Genomic DNA, 17,236 nt, shown 5'->3' on the forward strand with positions numbered 1-17,236 from the left:
CCTCTCTCTCCCTCTCTCTCCCTCCCCCTCCCTCCACCTCTTTGTGTTCATGTGTGCGTGCATGTGTGTGACCTTGAATGGGGAGGGGGGTACTACACACTTAGGAAATAGAAATAGGAAGTCATGTGCTTGCATTGTTCTAAGGTACTGAATATTGGTATGTTTAAATGGTTAAGATCCAGTGGTCTGAAATGCATGGTTTTGGCCAGTTGATGTGTAAACATCTTAAAATTGACTGTTATATTGAAAGCCTGCTATTAACTATTCATCATATTTTATTATCTATTATTAATATTTTTCTTAAATGTCTTGATAGATTTTTATTTTTGTACATGTTTTAAAGTGTATTGGGTAGCTGTTGTAATGTATGCTTACAATTGTTATTTGTAGTACAGTGTAATTTAAAAGAATATATCTTGAATTTCGACTAAGTTGTTGCTAGAATCCAGTATTTTTTGTATAACAGTTGGTTATTTCCATATATTGTTGTTGCCATGCACCGTTTCATTAATGCAGTGATTGAATTTCATTGATAGAGCATGTTTAATAGTGTAACACCATTCTGTACCTTGAAGTTTCAATTTTTGTAAACTAGCATGAACATTTAACAGAAATGTTCCGGTTTATGTACCTGTGTGTCATTAAGTAGTTGTTAATACAGAGTTAGGAGATGAACATCTTGAATAGTTCGAACACCGAACTCTGAGATAAATGAAATACTTGTACTTGTGTAGATGGCATTCTGTTGTTGATCAGACAGCAGACTGTAAACACATACGTTTTTTGTACTTAAAAATCTTACTTGTGAAAGTACAAATATTTTAAGTATCTTCAGTCCAGTTTCCGAGTGCAGACAAATGTAGTTTGAAAGTGCCTTGGAGAGTAAAGTTTGTTTAAATATCTTTCATGCTTCTTCTGCTGTGCTACAGAAAATTTTCTGATAATTGAGGCCCTACTATGGCATATATCGTGCTATAAAAGACAAACCACTGATGAATTTTTCAGATTTTGTAGTAACTGGTGATAGGAAATTGTGATACTCCCCTCAGCGTATAAATATGAGAGCTAAACAAATAACTCACAGGAAAGATGTGTCTATCTGATAATTGCCGAAACTATTATTCTCAGATATGGTTTGGTAACTTCTATGACTTAAAATGAAGGTTGCAGTGTGAGGGGGGGGGGGGGGGGGGGGGGGGGACGGACGATATAGAGACCAAGGAATATCTTTTCTTAAATCTCGGCTTTGAATGTGGAAGGAAGGACACATGCTGGCAGTGTAACAGTGGTAAACAGTCCAAAAAACATAACATCTGTAAGTGAATTGAGTCTGATAAAATCTTTTGCCCTATGGAAGAGACTATTTGATTTTACTTTGAGCTTGCAGATATTGTTTGTATGTATCATAATTGTCACATGAATTAAAATTGTTTACCCTTAGATTTCTTGTTATTCAGTTATATAGCTAAAGAGTAACACTGTTTGATTTAAAATAATAGGGCATTAATTGTCCACTTTTGTGCTTGTCAGAGTTACATTTGGAGCTTTCACTTGATGATTTCACTATCTCAATATAAACAACTGTCGTCTTTATTTTTACTACATACTTTGGAACAAGGAGATAAGTTCAAGAATTATTCACTTTGGATAGGAGCTTTAGAAATATGTACTGTCAAACTCAAACCAACTGCATGGTTTACAAACATGTGACCACTTTTGTGCACTTGAAACTGCAAAGTAAGGTCAGAAGATACTGCAGTGCTTTAAGAAATTCAAAATTGGATCATCCCAGATAAATATGTGAGAGGTTGGCGGGAGAGAGAGAGGGAACAGAAGAGACGAAATTCAGTGGTTACTTTTAGAAATTCACATCCATTTTACGTTCGTAGATGCCTGTTATTGGACCACGGGATTCACTTGTGGGGTTGCTGGATAATCATTTAACTAAGTTTGTTATTTTACTCACACACACAAGAATTTGGAGTTACAAATAGTGAGAGCTTTTTTCTTTGTCTGTAAATGTCAGCGTGCTTTGAATTTTATTAGGCACCCTTTCACATTTTATGGTGTCTGCTGTTTCTTGTAGAATCAGTTACCTTCAGTTAAGATGACACTGTCATTTTGTATATGTCCAGCATTCACTGAAAATACACACATCAGTACACTGCACCTCCTATGTCTGTCACTAGCATTATGTTTTATATTCGTATTTTTGCATGCAATTACAACACATTCAAACAATTCTTCTCATGCTCTTTTGTAACTGGGAAGGTTCCTTCAGCAAAGTCATCAGCAATTGGCCTTCATTCATATCCAACAGAGTAAGGGCTCCAGCAATAATAATTACAGTGTAACTGAAATGTTTAATGTTATCCGTACTTCCTTCTCTCTGTTGTCGTACCTGTTCTAACACCAGTACTTCTGTTCAGTATTGGAAGTTACTGCACTACAGCTTAATGACTGTGGGGTGAGGGAGAGTGCTACACCACAAATCGAAAGGTACGCGTCCTAAACCCCATTTAGTCACAGTTGTTTCTGGAAATGAATGTGACTTTCAGAGAAGTTGCACAGTAGTTAAGGTTCCACATTACACAGTATGTTCACCACCTATAGCTGGCTGAATTAATCCATTCTTGAGTCGGTGGAGTACCAGGTTGTACCACAGCCAGTAGGGTACTGCTTAGTAAAGCACTGTAATACTCAAATGCAGCTTTCAGTTGATGGAATTTATTTGGCTTTAATAACTTCTGCCCTTGTTTGTAGCTGATGATTGTATTCAGTGCACTTTTTAAAATGTGTACAATGTACCTTCCTTCCTAATTGATGTGGTATGAGATTAGTAAGTGTTTCATTGTGCAGCTCATGTAATGTTAGGATTTCTATCAGTAACATTTGTGTTATGTGGAAGGTTTTATACAATTACTGTATTTAATTTGGTGTGATTTTTCAAGAATGTATAGTAATTCACTGCAAGTTGTTTTGCTGCTGCCACCCCTCCCCCCTTCTCTCTCTCTCTCTCTCTCTCTCTCTCTCCCTCCCCCTCCCTCCCTCCCTCCCTCCCTCCCTCCCTGTCTACATTTCAGTCATTCCTGATCCAAAATGTTAAGAAACTGATGCCACTGCTGTAATACCCTCAAATTGTACTTAAACCTGTAATATAAAACCCTAAGATCAATAATGCTTTGGATTACAAATGAAATTTTGCATTGCACATACAACAGTCAATTCATAAATTACCTTGACTTTTGCTTTGCACGTCTTCATGGAATACATTTAGTTTAATTATGGGTTGTTCTTGAAGATTTATCCTTGCCCTTTGAGTTGCAACCATATTTTTCAAAACTTGCTTTTTGTGGAATGTGATAATGGGTCTCCCTTTTCCTTAGAGTAAATCATCAAAGTGTTATTCATTTGACATTTGTTTCATCAGTTACTCTGCATTTCCATGTACCAAATAATATAACATGCAAAAGAAGTATTGAGAAACAAGATAATGAGGGTTTTGCCAGAAAGAAATTTCTGTAAATGTATATTAAAGAATGTTCCCTGTTAAATAAGGAAGTGTGTGCTCATCTATTTTCATAACCATTAATAAATACCAGGCTGATATATTCAAGTTAAATATCCTAGAGTTGCTTGACTTTTGACTTTATTGCAAATATCAGTGACGTGAATTCTCCTTATATTTCAGTTTTCTGTCAACCACCTAAATCCTCAGGCTCACAGCCCCAACACACTCAGCCTCAAAGGTGCCCACAATTTACAGAGTTGTCAGGAGGCATTCGAAGAAGCAACTGAGAGCAGACCTACACCTGAAAGGTAACATGGAAATTCCAGCAAGTGCAGATTTAACATTTTAAAATGTAAGAACAGTGCTTGTATTTTTCCTAATTTTCTTCCCACCTTCACCCCATTAACTGTTTAATAACTATTACTGTGGAAATGCACGTGAAGAAGATGAGTTATTGTGGAAATATTGGAAATACTGTTGAAAAACTGTTGCAAAACTTACAGAATTCTGCAGTAGCAGACTGAAACCCTGTAAAGCCATAAGTGGAAAATTTTGTCGTTTAAATGATTGATACAGGCTATGGACCCATATTACAAGAAGAAACATTTAAGATATATTGCAGGACATCCGACAAACTGAGAAAACCCCAAAGAACTGAAGTGCGCATAAATTCAAATATTTCAGAAGAAAGAGAATGAGTCAGTTATAAAAAACTACGGAGTAATCTCATTCCTCTCTCTGCTACAAAATTCCTCTAAATCTCCACTGAAGAGGCTTGAAGTACAAACAGATGATTTTATTGGAGAATATCAGGAATGATACCAAAAACCAGATCCTCTGTAGAACAAATTCCACAGCTTAAACTTATTATTACAATAATTGTATCTGTTGTCTTCAGAAAAGTGTTGGGTCCATAGAAGGACTGACAGACATAATACATCATCATAAGCAAAATTTTTGAGAGAACTTTCTGTGCCATAAAGATAGAAGGATGGATACTGTTCTTTGTAGTTCAGGATAAAGGGACTACAAAATAGCAAAATTAATTTAAGGTTATAACTATTCACAGATGTCTCCAAAACAAAATTTGTCTACATTGCTTATCATTTGTTGATGGCATCACCATCCTCTCCAAAAATAGGAAAGAATCAATTCAAAGTAGACACCCAGACTTCATAGGAGTAGTTACTGTGCATGTATGGCCCCACATCGAGACTCAACAATTTACCATTATTTATTAGGTACAGGGAAAGTTTTCCAAGTGGACATACTGGAAGACTTAGATATTTAGGTAAGATTATTGAACCAGCCTGGCAAAATAAAGACACTAACAAAGAAAGAATTGCAAATTACAAAGAGCACACAAACTCACTTGAGATAGGTCTGATATAAAAAATCTGTCTTAGAAGGCAAAACTATGACGTAACATAGTTGTTAAAGCAGAAGGGTTTTAAGCATTTTAAACTACAATCATTTGTGGCAGCTCTTGAATCAAACACATTGAGAAGCAAGGAAGATAAATTATGTAGAAAATCCTACCACCAAAATGTGAAAATTGAATTTGTATAAAGTAGAAATCTAAGGAAATTTATCAAGTTTCTGAAAATATGACGGATACAATTGGTAACTAACAATTACAGTTTTGTGATCACAAAGAATGAATAGCAACAGACTCACAAATAAAATTCTGAACTTAGCTTTACCAGTAGAAAAATAGGAACTATTGGCTAGCAGAAGCTCATGGTGACTTACAGCAGTTCAGGATATATAAAAATGTTTCACAGTAGAGTGAAATTTATAATTATAATAACAAATTTGTTAAGAAGCTCATGGCAAGCTACAGAATAGACATAACAACGGAAGAAGAAATACACTAAATGTGTTTAGAGTGATTGGGAAGAATAGAAGGTAAAACAAAAAGCTATTGTACTAGACAGACCTCTGTGAATATATCATACTACTGTGTAGCATGACAGCTGGGAGACAAAGAGTATTTGTATGGTTCACCAGTGCGTCCCATAATTGTCCAGATAAACGAAAAAATTGCTGTGAAATGCTACAACCTTGACAGCTAGCTTTTCATTTTAGTTATTAATGGTAACGACAAATTGCTGCTGCCACTAGCCAGAAGTTACATATATGAGGTGCATACAGATTATATCCCCTGCAGTTTATTTTCTCACAAACTAATCGCCTAAAAACTGAGGAACTTCTCAGTGTAATATCTCTGCAGCCATACCACATTATTCACTACCTCAGTGCCATCATTCTGTACCCCCTGCAAAACTCTTGTCTAGGAGCAAGAGAGGGGAAGAGAACCAATGTGCACTCTGTGTGCATACCGGGGGGAGTCATTCCAGATGTGGAAAGGGTCCTTCCAGATGCCATGAAGGGTACAGGGTGCACCCATCTGCAGGTGGTCGCTCATGTCGGCACCAATGATGTGTGTTGCTATGGATCGGAGGAAATCATCTCTGGCTTCCGGCGGCTATCTGATTTGGTGAAGACTGCCAGTCTCGCTAGCGGGATAAAAGCAGAGCTCACCATCTGCAGCATCGTCGACAGGACTGACTGCGGACCTTTGGTACAGAGCCGAGTGGAGGGTCTGAATCAGAGGCTGAGACGGTTCTGCGACTGTGTGGGCTGCAGATTCCTCGACTTGCACCATAGGGTGGTGGGGTTTCGGGTTCCGCTGGATAGGTCAGGAGTCCACTACACGCAGCAAGCGGCTACACGGGTAGCAGGGGTTGTGTGGCGTGGACTGGGCGGTTTTTTAGGTTAGATGGCCTCGGGCAAGTACAGAAAGGGCAACAGCCTCAAAGGGTGCGGGGCAAAGTCAGGACATGTGGGGACCAAGCAGCAATCGGTATTGTAATTGTAAACTGTCGAAGCTGCGTTGGTAAAGTACCGGAACTTCAAGCGCTGATAGAAAGCACCGAAGCTGAAATCGTTATAGGTACAGAAAGCTGGCTGAAGCCAGAGATAAATTCTGCTGAAATTTTTACAAAGACACAGACGGTGTTTAGAAAGGATAGATCGCATGCAACCGGTGGAGGCGTGTTTGTCGCTGTTAGTAGTAGTTTATCCTGTAGTGAGGTAGAAGTGGATAGTTCCTGTGAATTATTATGGGTGGAGGTTACACTCAACAACCGAGCTAGATTAATAGTTGGCTCCTTTTACCGACCTCCTGACTCAGCAGCATTAGTGGCAGAACAACTGAGAGAAAATTTGGAATACATTTCACATAAATTTTCTCAGCATGTTATAGTCTTAGGTGGAGATTTCAATTTACCAGATATAGACTGGGACACTCAGATGTTTAGGACGGGTGGTAGGGTCAGAGCATCGAGTGACATTATACTGAGTGCACTGTCCGAAAATTACCTCGAGCAATTAAACAGAGAACCGACTCGTGGAGATAACATCTTGGACCTACTGATAACAAACAGACCCAAACTTTTCGAATCTGTTAAGTGTAGAACAGGGAATCATTGATCATAAGGCCGTTGCAGCATCCCTGAATATGGAAGTTAATAGGAATATAAAAAAAAAGCGAGGAAGGTTTATCTGTTTAGCAAGAGTAATAGAAGGCAGATTTCAGACTACCTAACAGATCAAAACGAAAATTTCTGTTCCAACACTGACAATGTTGAGTGTTTATGGAAAAAGTTTAAGGCAATCGTAAAATGTGTTTTAGACAGGTAAGTGCCGAGTAAAACTGTGAGGGACGGCAAAAACCCACCGTGGTTCAACAACAAAGTTAGGAAACTACTGTGAAAGCAAAGAGAGCTTCACTCAAAGTTTAAACGCAGCCAAAACCTCTCAGAGAAACAGAAGCTAAACGGTGTCAAAGTTAGCGTAAGGAGGGCTATGCGTGAAGTGTTCAGTGAATTTGAAAGTAAAATTCTATGTACCGACTTGACAGAAAATCCTAGGAAGTTCTGGTCTTAAGTTAAATCAGTAAGTGGCTCGAAACAGCATATCCAGACACTCCGGGATGATGATGGCATTGAAACAGAGGATGACACGTGTAAAGCTGAAATACTAAACACCTTTTTCCAAAGCTGTTTCACAAAGGAAGACCTCATGGCAGTTCCTTCTCTAAATCCTCGCACAAACGAAAAAATGGCTGACATCGAAATAAGTGTCCAAGGAATAGAAAAGCAACTGGAATCACTCAACAGAAGAAAGTCCACTGGACCTGACGGGATACCAATTCTATTCTACACAGAGTACGCAAAAGAACTTGCCCCCCCTCTAACAGCCGTGTACCGCAAGTCTCTAGAGGAACGGAAGGTTCCAAATGATTGGAAAAGAGCACAGTCTTCAAGAAGGGTCGTCGAGCAGATGCGCAAAACTATAGACCTATATCTCTGACGTCGATCTGTTGTAGAATTTTAGAACATGTTTTTTGCTCGCATATCATGTCGTTTTTGGAAAGCCAGAATCTACTCTGTAGGAATCAACATGGATTCCGGAAACAGCGATTGTGTGAGACCCAACTCGCTTTATTTGTTCACAAGACCCAGAAAATATTAGATACAGGCTCCCAGGTAGATGCTATTTTCCTTGACTTCCGGAAGGCATTCGATACAGTTGCACACTGTCACCTGATAAACAAAGTAAGAGCCTACGGAATATCAGACCAGCTGTGTGGCTGGATTGAAGAGTTTTTAGTAAACAGAACACAGCATGTTGTTATCAATGGAGAGACGTCTACAGACGTTAAGGTAACCTCTGGCGTGCCACAGGGGAGTGTTATGGGACCATTGTTTTTCACAATATATATAAATGACCTAGTAGATGGTATCGGAAGTTCCATGCGGCTTTTTGCGGATGATGCTGTAGTGTACAGAGAAGCTGCAGCATTAGAAAATTGTAACGAAATGCAGGAAGATCTGCAGCGGATAGGCACTTCGTGCAGGGAGTGGCAACTGACCCTTAACATAGACAAATGTAATGTATTGCGAATACATAGAAAGAAGGATCCTTTATTGTATGATTATATCATAGCGGCACAAACACTGGTAACAGTTACTTCTGTAAAATATCTGGGAGTATGCATGCAGAACGATTTGAAGTGGAATGATCACATGAAACTAATTGTTGGTAAGGCGGGTACCAGGTTGAGATTCATTGGGAGAGTCCTTAGAAAATGTAGTCCATCAACAAAGGAGGAGGCTTACAAAACACTCGTTCGACCTATACTTGAGTATTGCTCATCAGTGTGGGATCCGTACCAGATCGGGTTGACGGAGGAGATAAAGATCCAAAGAAGAGCAGCGCGTTTTGTCACAGGGTTATTTGGTAATCGTGATAGCGTTACGGAGATGTTTAGCAAACTCAAGTGGCAGACTATGCAAGAGAGGCGCTCTGCATCGCCGTGTAGCTTGCTCGCCAGGTTTCGAGAGGGTGCATTTCTGGATGAGGTATCGAATATATTGCTTCCCCCTGCTTATACCTCCCGAGGAGATCACGAATGTAAAATTAGAGAGATTTGAGCGCGCACGGAGGCTTTCAGGCAGTCGTTCTTCCCGCGAACCATACGCGACTGGAACAGAAAAGTGAGGTAATGACAGTGGCACGTAAAGTGCCCTCCGCCACACACCGTTGGGTGACTTGCGGAGTATAAATGTAGATGTAGATGTAGAGTCTGATTTGACCACTGGAAAATCTCTGATGAAGTAGCAGCACGACTAGTGAATGTGCGATCACAGTGAATGTCTTTCATTGTTGGCCAGGGCCGAAAGTCACTAGAGCTAGTTTAGCTGAGTAGGGAGCATGAGAAATCATTTCAAAGTTATTGTTGCGAAGAAAATGCAGTATCTCGTTCGCCCGATGAGCTGGTGTGTTGTCATGGTGAAGGAGCACAGATGACAGTGTTTTACAAGGTTTCAGGTCTTCATGCAGGATTGTGTGCACAGATCCTGTGGAAATGCCAACTTTGGAGGCAGTGTGTTCCACTGAACATCCCACTTCAGTGCCTGGTAGAGGGTTCTTCGAACTATCATCAGACTACTACTGTATGGTTCCACTCTCTGAGAATGTGAGAAAAATGAACACTTCACTCTTTCAGTATGAACTCTGATTTATTTTATTACAATGATCATTTCTCCCTATGTAGGTTGGCAGCAATAAAATATTTTTGCATCCAAAGGAGGAAATTGGTGACTGAAATTTCATGAAAAGATTTCAGCACCTTGGAAAACACCTTTGTTTTAATGATTGCCACCCAAATCACTTATATTATTCATGACTCTCTCCCCTAGATTTTGCAATAATACAGAACAAGCTGCCCTGTTTTGGACTTTTTCAATGTCTTCCGTCAATCCTATAGGGTAAGAATCCCGTACTGCACAGCAACACTCTAGCAGAGGACAGACAAGCATAGTTTACAGTCTCTTTAGTAGACCTAAGCATTCTGCCAATAAAACACAGTCTTTGATTTAATTTCTCCACAACACTATCCATATGATCGTTCCAACTAAAGTTGTTCGTAATTGTAATTTCTAGGTACTTAGTCGAATTGACAGCCTTTAAATTTGCATGATTTATCGTGGAATCGAAATTTAACAATTTTCTTTTTGCACTCATCTGGATTATTTCACACTTGTCATTATTGATAGACAATTGCCATTTTTTGCACCATATATATTCTTGTGATAACTTTACGAGACAGTAAATGACAGAATCATCTTGCAAACAATCTAAGAGGGCTGCTCAGGTTCTCCCCTAAGTCATTCATGTAAATTAGAAACCACAGATGACATTTAACACTTATTAGGGGAACACCAGGTATCACTTAAAATTTTATTCAATAATTTTTTGTTAGTTACTATGAACTGTGATCTTTCTGATAGGATATCGTGAATCCAATAGCACAACTGAGATGATACTCTGTAGTCATGTAATTTGATCTGAAGTATCGTGATACAGTGTCTAAAGTAATTTGGAAATCTAGACATATGAAATCAATTTGAGATCCCCCGTCAATAGCACTTACTACTTTGTGCAAGTAAAGAGCTTGTTGTGCTTCACAAGAAGGATATTTTTTGAATTCGTGCTGACTATGTCAGTAGACGATTTCTTTGGAGGTAATTCATGATGTTTGAACATAGTATACATTCCCAAATACTACTACAAATTGAAGTCATAAGGGTATGTAAATCCTTGGATTGCTCCTATTTCCTTTCTTGAGTACTGATGTGACCTGTGCAACTTTCCAATGTTTAGGTACGGATCTATTGTCAAGTGAGCGGTTGCATATGATTGCTAAGTATGGGGCTATTATTTCAGTGTATTCTGAAAGGAATCAAATATGTATACTGTCTGGACGTGAAGACTTGCCTTCACAAAAATGATTCAAGTTGCTTTGCTACACCAAGAATATCTATTTCTAAGTTACTTATGTTGGTAGCTGTTCTTGATTCAAATCCTGCAAGCTTTATCTCCTTTGGAGAGGGAATTTCGATAAGCTGTGTTTAGCGACTCTGCTTTACTTGCTCTATCATTGGCAATATTACCATTGGTATCGCATAGTGAAGGCATTGATTGTGTCTTGTCAGAGAGATAACAACAGTTCCTGTCACAATACCAAAGTTAAGCGTTGTTGGGCTTGGGTAGCCCCTGTATGGATGACCATCCATGTCTGCTGAGTACTCTTGTCAATTATGGTGCATTCTGCCGTTATGAGACCAGTTGAGGAGCAACTTGATTGAAGAAGTGGCAGATCCGGTCGGGAAAACTGACAACAACCAGAAGAGCAGTGTGGTGACCACATGCCCCCCTCTATCTGCATTTAGTGATGTCTGTCAGCTGAGGATGACATGGCCTTCAGAGTCCAATCACAACCACCTCATAGTCACTAATCCCTGCATCAGTCAAGATGCTCCCATTTGCTCACTCTCACAGCAGCTGCTAGAGTTCTGTTTCCCACACAGTGCCGCCATCTCATTCACAATGAGTGCATGTGTATTTAAAAACAAGCCACATGTTTCTATCTTTTTCCAGTCCTGAGGGAAAAAAACTGGAAGTGTTGTAACTTGAGTGTAATTATTGTCAGTCCCCTGACAATAACAGTCAGGAATTTGTGACTATAAAGATTCCTCTGACAGGCAAACTATAATTTGATGATGATTATTTTTGATTAGTTAAAATTGGTGTGATATGCCAATTGCACTGTCCAAATACAGTTCATGGGCCAGCTCAGTTTTACCTAAGTTCCACAGCTTCTCTCTTGCTATAATATTGCTCTAACACATGCAAGAATAAAGATGTAGTAGAGAATTTCCTCCCAACAGATGATGACACATAACCCCAAAGTATCCCTGTTTTATGTATACAACCTTTCAAAGTACTTTCAAAAATGGTGTGAATTACAGGAGAATGTAAATTGTTGGTAATTATTATTTAAGTACAGTGTAATATAATTAAACTCTTGCTGCTTGAGCCCATATAGGCAGAAAACTATTTACCGTATGGATACCAAACTTAATAGGAATTATGTTCAGACTGTACACTGCAGGATTTGTGTTGTTAATAGTTCTGCTAAAGGCATTGTGACGTAGGTTTAGAACACAAACATCATTGTGGATGACATTGCAGTCAGTCAACATGGGTCTGGATAAAGTGAGCAGGGCTTTAGTCATAAAGCTGTTTTATCAAAACGACAACAATGGTGCTTCTGCCCTTTGCCAGTATTAATACATTAAAGGAATATGGAGAGGTCCTCTTTCTGCACCAGATTTGAAAAACATGGGTCTGAAGTTCGAATTAACTGGTGAGTTGGGAATTGTTCTTGGGAAATGCCGATGGCCAGTTTTGGCACAAATTGTTGAAAGAGTTACTGTTGCCATGGTGGAAAATGCTGGATGCAGTGTGAGATCTTCAAGCAGTGCACAAGCTGTGTCACAACAGCTGAATGTTCCGTGATCCACTGTTCAAAAAGTGCCACAAACAATTGTGAAATGGTATCTGTACTGTGGTTCAGGGCTGTCGTGGATACAGATGGTCATCACATTGAGCAACATTTGTAACCAGGAATGTAAACATGGTACGCAGTTAGCAAATGTTACTCTCTTTTATGGAAATGATTTTTTTTTATTATTTTTTTTTTCAGTGGTTTGTTATTTCTCTTCCACATGTTGGTACAAATATTTCTACATAGTTTCATTGTCCTAAGATTACTAATTTTTCAATGGAGCCCTCTGAAGTAGCAAAAGTGTTGTTATAACCACCCTGTACGTACCTCTTAAAACAGCAATTATTAATTTGATTGTAGCGTACTGATCTTAAATGTGGATCAATTGGTATTACAGAAGTTTTACTTTTCATAAACACATTCTTAGTTAATACTTGCCAAAAAATCTAGAATTATAATTTGTCTGTTTTCTTGTGTTTGGTATTATAGTTCATAAATAAAAATGAAAGCTTTGACGCCTATATTAACATTTTAGTGGGGGTCAGAAAGCAATTACAAGATCTAGATGTATATTATAAACATACATATGGCATCAAACTATAAACAAGAAGTATATTAAACTTCAGATCATAAAACTTGCTACTTGGAACGCTAATTTTTTTAAGAAAATTGCTAAAAACATGATTGACATGGCAAAAGGTGATGTTGGGTGATTGAATAAGGTGGCAGACCGAATGAGAGAACTGTTTTCCATAAATGACCTTACCTTGTTAACTGTATGTAGATAGATGGCACCATAATGAAATATACTTCTATTGGACGTAATTCAGAGCAAATTGTGCAGCTAAATTTTAATTGTACTGTCAAGTCCCATCTAAACCAACACCTTAGAAACTAGGGTGTAAGCATTCCAAAAGAAGTGCCAAATGTGTTTAAAAATTATGATTGTATTTAAATATGGTTGTTACATATTTCACTCACAACTGTTTAAAGCTCACTATTCGATGCAACCTAAGCATCACCTTGGAGCCCACTACGTATTCTGAAAAAAGAAAATGTATTCCATACATCACTTGATAATGCCCTCCTGCAGATCAAAGTTAATATTTTCATATATAATTGTTTGAAACTATTTTGCATGTTATCCATAAGGGGCAATACCATAGCTCTCATTTATTGTTACCCACTTTCTATCCATTTGGACTCATACTGAAGGTCTGCAGCTCGTGGTTTCGCGGTTGTGTTCTCTCTTCCCGAGCACGGGGTCCCGGATTCGGTTCCCGGTGGGGTCAGGTATTTTCACCTGCCTCAAGATGACTGGGTGTTTGTGTTGTCTTCATCATTTCATCATCATCCATGAATGTGGTGAGTTTGGACTGAGCAAAAGATTGGGAATTTGTACAGGCGCTGATAACCGCACAGTTGAGTGCCCGACAAACCAATCATCATCATCATCATCATCCTACTGAAGCTCAGCCCATCGCATCACTTCATTCAGTATTGTAACTACTCTACACACCGGATATTTATTGTGAATTTAACTGTTAGGATGTCAGGCACTACTGGCATGAATTATTCTGACTTTTAACAATTTCTTGTGCTTGAGAAGTAAGGAATCAACAGCTCAAGAAATTTAATTGCATAATCTTTGTAAACACGACCTTACCAGCAACATTTTACATCAATTGCACAACTTTGATTGTTTCTTCGCATTAATGTTTCATGAAATGTAAACAGCCTGAAATGTGTAATTGTGATAATGCAAAAGCGGATGCAAATTAGCTTTGTTAACACAGAAAATTTGAAGGGACCGATTAAAAATATTGTAAACTGTGGGGAAAGATTAAATCCAGGAATATATCAAGGGAGCTACACTGTATTTACAGTGACTCTAATTTCACACATAACATTACATCCAATGTAAGTACATCAGATACTAAACAGACTGACTGTGGATTAACTGCTGAGTACCTCTCAAAGAAGAGCTTACCAACAGTAACCTGGCTGACCTAACATAAAAATCTGTCTTTGTAACAAAATTTGGACAAGATGCTTTTTCTTCTTTTTTTGTAATGTCCACTTTGTTATACGGGTGATACACTCGTAAAATAAGAAAAGTAAGTCTTAGCATTGTAATGTTGGTAAAGTTAAGAAAAGTCCATTACTGTCAGTGGTTTCATAAGCTGCATGCCGAAAATATACTATAAATTTAATCATGAACATTAATTCACTGTTTCCATCTCCTTATCTAGGAAGGTGCTCAGTTTATCATCTGTAGCACTGCACCGCGCTGCCCGTCCCAGAAGTGGGAAGTTGGGTGTAGTCCTGAAACCTTTTCCTCGGTCTGGTTATATAGTTCGCAAACCAAAGTCGTCAACAACACTGTCTGAACTGCAAACCTCAAGTGATGATGCTAATACGGAATGTGACTCCTACGATGATGAAATGAAGATCCCAGCAAATAACGAGAGACATATAAATGACAGTAAACTGTGTTCTTCCATATGCATTCAGGATTCTTGAAACCAAGTGTTTCTTGAAGTTTATTAACTGTTACAGGCTCTTCTGAAAGGTTTTATGCTGTGAGAATGTCATTTTTGATACAAGAATTTTTTTATAATGATGTTATGGGAAAATCACACATTCCAGGTCGTAACAGATAATTGTGTCATGTTCCTGTGTTTGTGGAGAATATTGTGGGCATCTTATGTGTAAATTGTTTTGTATGACTTTTGAAGTGCTGATACATGTGAGATTACTAAATGCCGTTGATAGTTGATTTCAGAATAACCTTTTTGTACAGTAATATACATAAAAGATTTGTTACAAAGTAATGGAAGAATTTCAGTTATTGCCATTGCTTCCATGTCATGGCACTGTTTGGTAAAGAAATTAGGTTTTATAAATGCAGAATTTGACAAGCACAGAGTTATTAATATAAAAATCCATGCTATATAATTGACAATAATTCATTCGTTTTTGTTCAAATTGTGGTTCAGTATTGATACACAAGATGAAATTGTTCTTCCTGCTTTGTCTTGTTGATTTTGACAGGTCAAATTTATGTCTTTGTTTCCAGTGTTCTGAGTTCCTTCGTTGATTGTTTGTTAAAAGACAATGCTAATTCTTAAAAAAGAAGTTATTGTCTCCAGAACTGTTCCAAACAAACCACTAGTATTTGTGTTATTGACAAACTTAAAAGTTTTTCAAAATTTACTATTGGTAAGAACTATAGTATTTTGTTCCAATGCTTCTTTTAGACTGCATTTCTTGAAAAATTTTAATGCATTTTATTTTTTTCACATCCTGCATATCTTTTACCACAGTAAATTTAATTTGAATAAAAAACTGTTCTTTTTTTTAGCTGTATTTGTTTGCATTTTGTTGTTGAAGTGAGATCTTTTTGCGATGTCGTCACAAGTGTTTTTTTACAGTTTCTGGTGCTGACCGCTTTTGAGTGTTGCTAAGAAGAAAAAACCTAGGGGGACATAAATTGCCTGCCTAATTTGCAACTATCTCGAAGGGGAGAGAGAAAAGAGCTAATAAAGAACGGAATAGAAAAACAATTTATCTGTGGTGTCAAATATAATGACTGCATTTGCAATTGTAGTTTAAAGGAGAAGAGGGGGAAAACAACAGAGTCCAGTTTTTTTTTGCCAGCTTGTACCTCACCGTAATGTAGAGTTTGTTAGAAGCTCTCTTTTTTTGGGGGAGGGGGAAGAACAATAAATTCTACAGAACAAATATCGTTATTTAAGGCATCTTTCACAAGCTATTGTTTTGGGTCTTATACTCTCTGGTCCACATTAAGGAATGTGACCACATGTCAAAAGCATGAAAGGTCACAGTTCGCATTGCGGAACACTGTGAGATATGCAGGAATTGTGTCCATGAGGTTTTGGTAGGTATCAGCAGGGATGTGAAGCCATGCTGACTTCAGTGCCATGGGCAGCTGTGAGAGGTTTCTCTATTTAGGATCTGTGGTGGAAATAGCCCAATCAAGGTGGTCCTACAGATTCTCTGCCAGTTTTTTTAGTAGCCAGTGAAGTACAATAAACTCATCCTCATGCTTTTCGAACCACACACGTAAACTGCGAGCTGTGTGACATATTGCATTGTCCAGCTAGCAGATGCCATTGTGCCGAGAAAAAACAAATTACAAGCAGGAGTGGACATGGTTCCCAAGGATAGATGCAACTTATGTTGATCCATTGTGCCTTCCAGAATGATGAGATAACCCAGGGAATGCCCACTGGACTGGACCCTTCTGATAATTGTGGCAAGGATGGCCATCTGTCTGACAGAACATAAAAAGTTTTATCTGAAAAGGCCACCCAGTGGACCTGCAGTTGAGGTATTGGCTTGCAGATTCCAGCCTTCATCACAGTAAACAGCTGTTGCATAGGTGCATGAACAAAGTGCCTTCTGTAAAGGCCCACATGCAGCAACATTTGCTGTACACACATTGAGGAGATACTGTTGGTACCCTCTGGGCAGTCAGTCAGTTATCAGTTGCCTGTCTATTCACCCATAGTAGTTGACGTTCACCCCTGTCATCTATGGTCCATGTTAACCACATTTAACTTGGTGCCGGGTTTGGATAGTGCCATTTTATCATGCACAATATACTTTAGCCACAGCAGCACGTGAACAATTTACAGACTTAACAGTTTTGTAAGTGCTTCCACCCTTTGCCCGAAAGCCAGTGATGATGCCTTTTTAGAATCAAATAAATTTCTCTGTATTCACAGTACAACATCTGCACTGTTTTCCCTTCCCCCTACACACATTATATACCCTCCTCT

The 17,236-nt window shown here is 38.5% G+C and overlaps 1 protein-coding gene across 6 annotated transcripts in view; it reads left to right on the forward strand.

The window, feature by feature from the left end:
• Positions 1-15,793, forward strand: part of LOC126458060 (tubulin monoglutamylase TTLL4-like) — a 255,365-nt gene extending 239,572 nt beyond the window's left edge. For 5 of the 6 annotated variants that reach the window (XM_050094857.1, XM_050094861.1, XM_050094858.1 and 2 more), the window contains exons 17-18: positions 3,692-3,819; positions 14,684-15,793. In XM_050094857.1, the coding sequence (XP_049950814.1) occupies positions 3,692-3,819; positions 14,684-14,954 (399 nt within the window). In that variant the 3' untranslated portion in view covers positions 14,955-15,793. Of the gene's footprint in view, positions 1-3,691; positions 3,821-14,683 lie in introns of those variants that run through there. The other variant, XR_007585569.1, reaches the window with a different exon arrangement.
• The last annotated feature ends 1,443 nt before the right edge of the window (positions 15,794-17,236 follow it).

This window comes from Schistocerca serialis, chromosome 2 (assembly GCF_023864345.2).
Source record: "Schistocerca serialis cubense isolate TAMUIC-IGC-003099 chromosome 2, iqSchSeri2.2, whole genome shotgun sequence".
In the NCBI taxonomy this organism is placed as follows: domain Eukaryota; kingdom Metazoa; phylum Arthropoda; class Insecta; order Orthoptera; family Acrididae; genus Schistocerca; species Schistocerca serialis.